We start from the raw sequence: 9,677 nt of genomic DNA, 5'->3' as shown, positions 1-9,677 counted from the left end.
TCCTATGATAATTCTATTGAACGAAATGAACACGCAATTATACAAATTTGGAAAGACTAGAAATCTTAAAAAGGAAGTCCGGGCTCAGGAATACGTAATCATCGGATGCCGCTCTTTCAAAACTCATTCCCATAAGTTTTGCATGATTTCGCACTTCGATGGACATCATCGCCTTCACAGCCGGTGGGAAGAGACAAGAGAATTTAGATCTCAAAAAAAAAAAAAAAAAAAGATAAACTTCTCCCGGCGTCCAGTTCTCCTGAAGCCTTGTCTCGTGCTCGCGATCGGGAGGTCCCAGGCTTCGTGGAGGCCGGAGCCCCGCACTGCACTAGCCTGACGCAGGTCTGCCTTCGTACATGGAGTGCGTTCAAAGAGCGGGGTAGCCCCGGAGGGCTGCGCTCCTCCTTCAGGGTTCCTCCCAGGTCCGGGTGGGCACCGCCCACCAGGAAGTGCGCACGGGTCCGGGCGGCGGGCCCGAGAGGAAGGGGCGGGGAAGGCGCGAGGAGGGGGGTCTTTCTCCCAGACCCCTCCTCCCAAGGTGCAGTATCAGCGCTCCACTCAGTCACAGAGAGTCGGGACCTGAACACGCTCCGGGCAAGGCCTCAGCCTAGCACCTCCCGCCGCCGCCGCCGCTGTCCGAAACCAGCCGAAGATGAGCGCAGGCTCGGACCCCGTGGTCATCGTCTCTGCAGCCAGGACTCCCATAGGTAAGCGGCCGTGTCCCCGCGGGGCCGGGTGGGCCCCCAGCGCCGGGGCTGGGAGCGCTTAGCTCGCTCCCCTACTCTATGCTGGGACCCTGCAGCCCAGACCCAGAGGCTGTGGGACAAGGGGTGCTTTGCGGACTTTCCGCACTACATGACTGGGTTCCACGTCCTCAGGGAAGAAGCCGGGGCCGGCGAGAACCTGCTCTCGAGGGAGGTGGCCCCGCCCCCAGCCGATTCCGGCATCTCGGGTAGGGATTGGCTCGCCGAGATAGGACCACCTCGAATGCTGACCTCACCATTGGCTAGTGAAGACATACACCCTCGGAGCCGGCCTCTGATTGGTCAGCGCCAGTAGAGCCATCGGCGTGTCACATTTTCGAGGAGCGGGGTGCTTCTGTTTTGGGGCTCGGGGAAATGTTCATCTAATTAAGAGCTGGCAATTTCCTCCTTGGGAAATAAATGTTCATTGCATCCTAGTTTTACTGGGTATTCATAAGCAAGCAAGGGTGTCATTCATGAGGAAATTAATGGAGGGTTCTTTGGATTACAGTTTTATTCGAAATGAATAGAAGCTTCATTAAATTAGTTTTACTGTGGTGTAGTAAGACAAATAAGGAATAATTGAGAAAATAAGTGGAGGTTTGTGGGAACATAATCCAGTTGGAAACAAAGTTGAGCTGATAAATGTTAACGGATTAGGGGGTAGGGAGCGTGTATGCACACTTTCAAGTTGAATGAGCGTCATTAACAAGGTCTTCCAGTTAGAACTGGTTCCTGCAAACCCTAATCAGAAGAGATTGTGAGCGGCCTAGAGAATTGTTAGTTCCATGACTTACATAAGGCCATGACTTGTAGTTAATTGCAAAACAAGATATTGAGCCACTGAACTGATAAAACCAAACAAGAAGTAGGTGAAAGGTAATTGAAAGCATGCTTAAAAAGTTGATTAATAATTAAAAGTTAATTAATAATAAATTAATATTCTCTTCTTCAAAGAAGGAGTTTTCTGACACTTTTTGAACATCGGCTGTATGATAAGGGAGGGGGAACATAGGCAGTCTATAACAGCCCATCATCCCCCACTGATGGGACGCATTCTCACCTCACCAAGGGCATTCATCCCTGAACTGTCTCCTTCTTTCAAGAATTGCAAATAAACAAATTTAGGTCATGTGAATCCTTTTTATCTCTGTAGCACATTCCTAATGGAGACCTTAAAAAAGGTCATTTTATAGATTAGGAAACTAAAGAACAGAAATTAATCAGGATTGCACAGTTATTGTCTGTGGCAGAATTTGAAAGTTGAGTCTTCCAGACTCCTAACTCCAGTGTTTTGTTTATAAGTAGAATTTTCATTTTAATGCCTCAGGAATTAGGAAACTATATAATGTATCTATTTGTAGCATCATTTGTGAACAGTTATTGAGTCATAATTTGGAACACAAGCCCTAAATAAAAACACCTAAGAGGACCAAGCTTCCTTTAAAAGAGAGTTCATTTATTGTAATTTAATGCCTAACATTGATTAACAATGGGCTGGGGTTGGAGGAGGTGACAGCACCTTTGTAGTGTGTTATCTCAAATCTACTGGTTCCCTGTGAGGAGCTCCACTAAGTTTTCAGAATTAATGTTTTAATATTTTCTTTCAGGATCCTTTAATGGTATTTTATCTACTGTACCTGTCCATGAGCTGGGTCGAACAGTCATAAAAGAAGTCCTCAAGAGAGCCAGTGTTGCTCCAGAAGAAGTATCCGAGATCATTTTTGGGCATGTTTTGTCAGCTGGTAAGCCCAACATCAAATTTCAGAAGTTTGGATTTGTTAGATATTTTGGCCTTTTAGTACCTATCTGCTCTTGTGCATTCTGCTTTGATCCACTATTGGCACCTCCATTTCAAGACTTTCAGAAAGCCATCTCAGAATTATGGCAGATTCCCTTTCCCTGATTACTCTTTCCATTAATGTTCAGGTGACACAGAGTTTCTTCTTTATAACTCTCTTTACAAATTCATAAAATTTTACATTAGAGATTCATTCTTTTATGTTTAAAAATGTTATTTTTTTCTAGAATCCTCTTTAAAATGTAATTATGCCTTGAGAGGCTAACATCTTAATCGAATAAAACTAGCAAATTAATTTTTCAAGTGTTAGGGGATTTGAGATACATAGGAGTAATTGACATTCACCACTATTCCTTTACCTTGGAGAAATAAAGGAAATGAAGCATTTAAGTATCTCTTACATACCAGGTAACATGCTGAGTGCTTTAAAAACATCTCACTTGATCCTCTTGAGGAAGGTAAGTGCTATTATTACTACCTCATTTTGCAGTTGAAAAAACTGAAGCAGGCAAAGGTTAAGTAAGTGATGTGCTCAGGGTCATGTGAGGCTAGACTTGAGCTTGAGCTTTCTTGACTGCACACCTGGGTGTTCTTTTGTAGTTTACCTAGGAGCTGCCAAACAGGCATAAAGGAAAAAAAGAGAATCTCAAATTTGACCATAGTTAAATCTGCTGTCTTGTTTTCTTTCATTTCTTTTTGTTCTTTAGTCATTCCATAGTTGATTGAATCAAATAGAAATAAAGATGGAGGCTAGATTTAGGATTTCATTGGTTAAAAAAGGAATTTCCTGATGAGCAGGATGTTCTCAGGGGTGGGGATAGGGATGGGGGAAAGCCTGGAAAGTCCTCCAAGAACTCAAGCAAAGTGAAATGTACTGTACACAAAGTAATAGCAATGTTCTGAGATAACTAACTTCAAATTACTTTGCTATTCTCAGCAGTGCAGTAATCCATTACTACTCTGAAGGACTTAAAATGAAAAATCCTATCCATATCCAGAGAAGAAACTGATTGAATATCAATTGAAACATTGTCTCTCTCTTTAAAAAAGAAATTAATTTTTCTGGAGGGTTTTTATTTCTATTAGGGTGGGAGAGTTATATTTTTTCCCACAACTTGACTTTCATGGAAATGTTTTGCATAACTTCACAAGAAGTTTCTTAATGGTGAATGGGGAAAAGGGAGAATTTTTTAAAAAACAAGTGTAAAATTTTTTTGTGTGTTTTGAATGTAATGGGAGGTTGGGGGTGAGGTTTAAATAAATAAATTAAATTAAAAGGAATTTCTGAAGGTGGAGCTAAAATATTGCCTGAGGTCTTCCTAGCTTCCCTCAGAATCAACTCTAGATCAAGCCTCTTAATGGATTTCAGAGTGACAGAACATACAAACATTTAAAGTGTAATAATTTTCCACCTTAAGATATATTGGAAGGATTTCAAGAAGCCCTGTCTCAGTTGGGCAGGGGGAAACGTGACGTAGCACAGGTGGGGAGCAGGAAGGCTTAGCAAAGGGAATCTAGCAGGAGCCTCTTAGCCAAAATACAACAGCATTTGGCTGTTCTGTCCTGCTTCAGAAAGCCAATGGATTAGCAGACTAGCTGTGAGAATTCCAGTGCAACAGCAGAAGGCAAATTGTGAGCCCCCAAACTCCAGCATAACCAACAGGACTAGGCCAGCCCCAGTGCAATCACTGAGGTACTCCTGTGTCCCTGCAGAGAAAGCTCAAGGCAGTCTTCCCTGTGCCAAAAGAACAGAGTTCAGTCTTTAAAAATGAGCAAAAACAACAAAGATCTCTGACAAAAAAGAGCTATGGAGACAGTAAAGATCAGAACACAAACTCAGAAGACAACAAAGGCAAAATGCCTTCAGGTGAAGTTTCAAAGGGGGATATGAACTGGACTCCAATACAAAAGGATCTTAAAAGAGAAATAGAAGAAAAATGGGGAAAAGAAAGAAGAGCTCTCCTGGAGAGTTAATGAAAGTGGGGGGAGGGGGAATCAACAGCTTGGAAAAGAAAGCACAGAAATTGGTTTGAAGAAAATAATGCCTTAAGTAATAAATTTGGTGAAATGGAAAAAAAAAAAAAGTATAATTGACCATATACAAAAGAGGTTTAAAAAAAGCTAACTGAAGAAAACAACCCACTAAAAATTAGAAAATGGAAGTGGATGACTCAGTAAGACATCAAGAATCAGTCCAAAGAATTGAAAAAATAGAAGAAAATGGAAAAACAACTGACCTGGAAAGTAGATCCAGAAGAGAAAATCTAAGAATTGGACTACCTGAAAACCATAATGATAAAGAGCCTAGACAACATCTTTCAAGAGATCAAGAAAAACTGCTCTTGCATCATAGAACCAGAGAGCAAAATAGTCATTGAAAGAATCTACTGATTGCCTTCTGTGATCCCAGAATGAAATCTCCAAAAAATATTGTAGCTAAATTCCAGAATTATCAGATTAAGGAGAAAATACTATAAATAGCTAAAAAGAAACAAAATTAAGCAAAATCAAGGGAAAAAGATAGACATTAAGGGAAATAGGTAATTTTCAGTCATTTCTGGTGAAAAGACCAGAGCTAAACAGAAAATTTGATCTCCAAATATAAAATTCAAAAGAAACATAAAAAATTAATGGGGGAAGAGAGGACATAGGCACTGTTTTTTAAAGATTAAAATGTTTCCATCCCTATATAAGAAGATGATATGTATAACTCTTGAGAACTATATCTTTGTCAAGGCAATTAAAAGGGGTATACTTAGAGATATAAGTTGACTTTATTGTCAACTTATTATTAGGAATAGAAAAAGAATTGTACTGGGAGGAAAAGAAAGGGAAGGTACACTGGGATAAATTTTGTCACATGAAGAGGCACAAAAGACCTATTACAGTTGAGGGAAAGAAGGGAATGGGATGAACATTGTTTGAATCTTAATCTCTCTTTTTTGTTTTTGTTTTATTAACATTTTTTTAATTTTATAATTATAAAAGTTTTTTGACAGTATATATGCATGAGTAATTTTTATAACATTATCCCTTGTATTTATTTTTCCAAATTTTCCCCTCCCTCCTTCTACTCCCTCCCCTAGATGACAGGCAATCCCATACATTTTACATGTGTTACAATATAACCTAGATACAATATATGTGTGTAAGTCCAATTTTCTTGTTGCACGTTAAGTATTGGATTCCGAAGGTATAAGTAACCTGGGCAGATAGACAGTAGTGCTAACAATTTACATTCACTTCCCAGTGTTCCTTCTCTGGGTGAAGTTGTTTCTGTCCATCATTGATCAACTGGAAGTGAGTTGGATCTTCTTTATGTGGAAGATATCCACTAACATCAGAATACATCCTCATACAGTATTGTTGTTGAAGTGTACAGTGATCTTCTGGTTCTGCTCATTTCACTCAGCATCAGTTGATGTAAGTCTCTCCAAGCCTCTCTGTATTCATCCTGTTGGTCATTTCTTACAGAGCAATAATATTCCATAACCTTCGTATACCATAATTTACCCAACCATTCTCCAATTGATGGACATCCATTCATCTTCCAGTTTCTGGCCACTACAAAAAGAGCTGCCACAAACATTTTGGCACATACAGATCCCTTTCCCCTCCTCAGTATTTCTTTGGGATATAAGCCAATAGCAGCAATGCTGGGTCAAAGTGTATACACAGTTTGATAACTTTTTGGTCATAGTTCCAAATTACTCTCCAGAATGGTTGGATTCTTTCACAACTCCACCAACAATGTATTAGTGTCCCAGTTTTCCCACATCCCCTCCAACATTCATCATTATTTGTTCCTGTCATCTTAGCCAATCTGACAGGTGTGTAGTGGTATCTCAGAGTTGCCTTAGTTTGCATTTCTCTGATCAATAGTGATTTGGAACACTTTCATATGAGTGGATAAAATTTCAATTTCATCATCTGAGAATTGTCTGTTCATATCCTTTGACCATTTATCAATTGGAGAATGGTTTGATTTCTTATAAATTAGGGTCAGTTGAACCTTAATCTCATTGGATTTGGCTAACCTACATACTTGATTTGGTATAGAAATTTGTCTCATTCTGTAGGGAAGTAAGAGGGGAAAGAAAAGGGGGAGGCTAATAGAAGAGATGGCAAATGTAGAAGAGGAAAGGGAAAAGAAAAGGTAGAGGGGCTGAAAAGGGGGCAAATAAGGGAGGTGGTGGTCAATAGCAAAATATTGGTGAGAAGAGAACGGGTGAAAGGAGAGAAAAAAGTATAACTTGTAGAAAGTAGGATGGTGGGAAATACATAGTTAATAATTTTAACTGTGAATGGGATGGACTCTCCCATAAAACAAAAGTGGCTAGCAAATTGAATTAAAAGCTAGAATCCTACAATATGTTGTTTGCCAAGATAAAGTTGAAACGGGTCCATGATTTTGACACAAAGGGTGATTGATGATATAAGCAAATTAGGAGAACAAGGGATAGTCTGCCTTTCGGATCTGTGGAGAAGGGAGGACTCTATGGCCAAAGAACTAGAGAACATTAATCTTGATTTCGTTAAATTAAAAAGGTTTTACACAAACAAAATGATGCATAGATTAGATTGGGAAGCAAAAAGCCTTATAGCCAGTGTTTCTGATAAAGGTCTTGTTTATCATTAAAGTCATTTCTAGTAATAATAATGATGGAATGTTCAAGGGAATGTGAGAAAACTGGGACACTGCTGCATTGTAGATGGAATTGTAAACTGATCCAACATTTTGGAGAGTGATTTAGAACTGTACCTAAAGTGCCGTATAACTATGGATACCCTTTGATCCAGCAGTGTTTCTTCTGTGGAGCTGTATTTCAGAGAGATCATAAAAGAGAAAAGGACTCCCAGGTGCAAAAATGTTTGTAGCAGACCTTTTTGTAATGGCAAAAAACTGGAAATTTAGTGGATACCCATCAATTGAGCAATAACTGAATAAATGGATATGAATGTAATGGAATGTTATTGTACTATAAGGAATGACAAGCATGCTGATTTCCAAAAACTTATACTTACATAAGCTGATACTAAATGAAATGAGCAGAACCAAAAGAACATTGTACACTGTTACAAGAAGATTAAATGATCATTGGATTGCTTGTTGACTTGGGGAGAGGGGAGGAAAAGGAGAAAATTTGGAACACGAAGTTTTGCAAAGGTGAATGTTGAAGACTATATGTATTTGGAAAAATAAAATACTATTCAAATAAAAATTAATTAAACAAATAAAAAAGAAGGGAATTTCCAAGTGAGGAAACTTCTTCTATCCTTGTAGGTAGGCATCTTCTCCACAACTTAGAAATTTAGGGATTGTTTAGGACACAGACTTGCTCAGTCTCAAGGTCAGTATAGAGAACAGCCACACTTCTCAGGAGGACTCTAATCAACCTCCCACTTATTCTTTCTTCTGCTGTCATTGAACACTCTGCCCATCCTGCGTCAAACCTTGCTTTCTTCAGTAGTCCCTGAGAGTGTTTACTACTTTTTCTAGTTCTAACTCTTGACTCTGGCAATCCTTCCTTTTTTTAGGGTGCGGTCAGAATCCTGTTCGACAGGCCAGTGTGGGGGCAGGCATCCCCTACCCTGTGCCAGCGTGGAGCTGTCAGATGATCTGTGGGTCAGGCCTCAAAGCTGTGTGCCTTGGGGCCCAGTCTGTTGGGACTGGGGAGTCCAGCATTGTCATAGCTGGAGGCATGGAAAGCATGAGCAAGGTATGGCCAGTGACCCTTCCCCTGACAAGGAGAAGTGCTGCTTAATCAGCAGCATGACAGACTAGCCACACTTCTTTTAAGAAAGGTTGTGAACTAACCCAAAGAGTGAATTTAGGAGGGAAGTTATGAATTGCCCTGATTTGCTGACCTCTGAATCCAACCTATTTGTTTAATTAGTTTTTGAGTAACAATCACTTGAACTGAAAGTCAAAATAATATATACACGTGTGTTTGCCCTTTTTAGGGGGTGGTGGGAAGAGACTGACTCACTTTTGAATACTGCAGGGAGAAAAGCTGTATAGCATTTCGTTTATTTGAGAGTCAGTGGTGCAAAGTATATTTGTATGTCCCATTCTGCTACTTTTGTGACTTTGAGTAAGTCAGTTGATCCCTATGGGCCTCAGTTTCCTCATCTGTAAAATGAGGGGATTAGACTAGCTGGCCTCTGGGTCCTTAAATCTGTGACCATTGTTACTTCTTGTTTGCTTGACAAAACCAGCTCCACAAATTCCTTTCTGGAAACAACTCTATTCTGACATTATTGACAACGAAAAATGAGTTATGGTCAGAAAAAAGTACAGAAATCATATAATAATCTTAAAAGCGTCATTGAATAAAAAAATTGGTATAACCTGGAAAGTAAAGGAGCCTGTTAGGTAACTTACATGTGACTTAATGGCCAAGCAGACTAAAATAGAACCATTATGATAACACTAAATATAAACTTAGTTGTAATATTTTACAGAAAGCACAAGATGTTAAAGATTATGAGAAGTAGTACCAAATAAGCAGAGGAAAGCAATGAACTGTAAAACCAGTTTAAAGAAATCTTGGAAAGACACTGCTCTAAAAGTCCTCTAGAGAGTACTTAACCTGTGAGCTAAGAACAGTTTAAAGTTGAAGATAGAAAGGAGAAGCAAAAGCAGATCTGAAGATATTACAAATAATTTTATCACAAACTTTATTCTCCATCCAGGGTCATAGAGCCAGCACACTTGAACTCAAACAGGACAAAGGGCAAAGAGATAGGGCTGACCATGGTGAATGTCCATAATCCCTGCTATTGGGGAAGCTGAGGCTGTAGGCTCTTTTGAGCTCGGATCTAATGTACAATGAATTTAAGCGGTTCAACTCTTATAACTAAGTTTGACATTAATATAGTAAATCCCTAGATTTCACTGCTGTAACTATATCTATAACACATTATGCTCTCTACACTTCTCCCAAATGGGGCCAGCTGCAGAATGTCACCTGTATTTTTATTAAGATCAGGTCATCCTTTCAGGTTTTTTCTTGTAGTGCTTCTTATACTTGTGTTCAAAAAAAGCAAGCTTATGTAGCATATGTTTGCCTAACGCCCTGAGGAAAGGACTCAGTTGGACTTTTCCAGCTCAGTCTAACTCAATGGTGTAT

The 9,677-nt window shown here is 39.6% G+C and overlaps 1 protein-coding gene across 1 annotated transcript in view; it reads left to right on the top strand.

Annotated features, from left to right (window-relative positions):
* The first annotated feature begins 276 nt into the window (after positions 1-276).
* ACAT2 (acetyl-CoA acetyltransferase 2) overlaps positions 277-9,677 on the top strand; it is a 15,057-nt gene continuing 5,656 nt past the window's right edge. Inside the window, exons 1-3 of the mRNA XM_074309397.1 lie at positions 277-707; positions 2,354-2,488; positions 8,083-8,264. Coding sequence (XP_074165498.1) covers positions 653-707; positions 2,354-2,488; positions 8,083-8,264 — 372 coding nt within the window. The 5' untranslated portion in view covers positions 277-652. The remainder of the gene's footprint in view (positions 708-2,353; positions 2,489-8,082; positions 8,265-9,677) is intronic.

Source organism: Sminthopsis crassicaudata, chromosome 4 (genome assembly GCF_048593235.1).
Source record: "Sminthopsis crassicaudata isolate SCR6 chromosome 4, ASM4859323v1, whole genome shotgun sequence".
Taxonomy (NCBI): Eukaryota; Metazoa; Chordata; class Mammalia; order Dasyuromorphia; family Dasyuridae; genus Sminthopsis; species Sminthopsis crassicaudata.
Note: the sequence above shows the minus strand (reverse complement) of the source record. Positions and strands in the feature narration are given on the sequence as shown.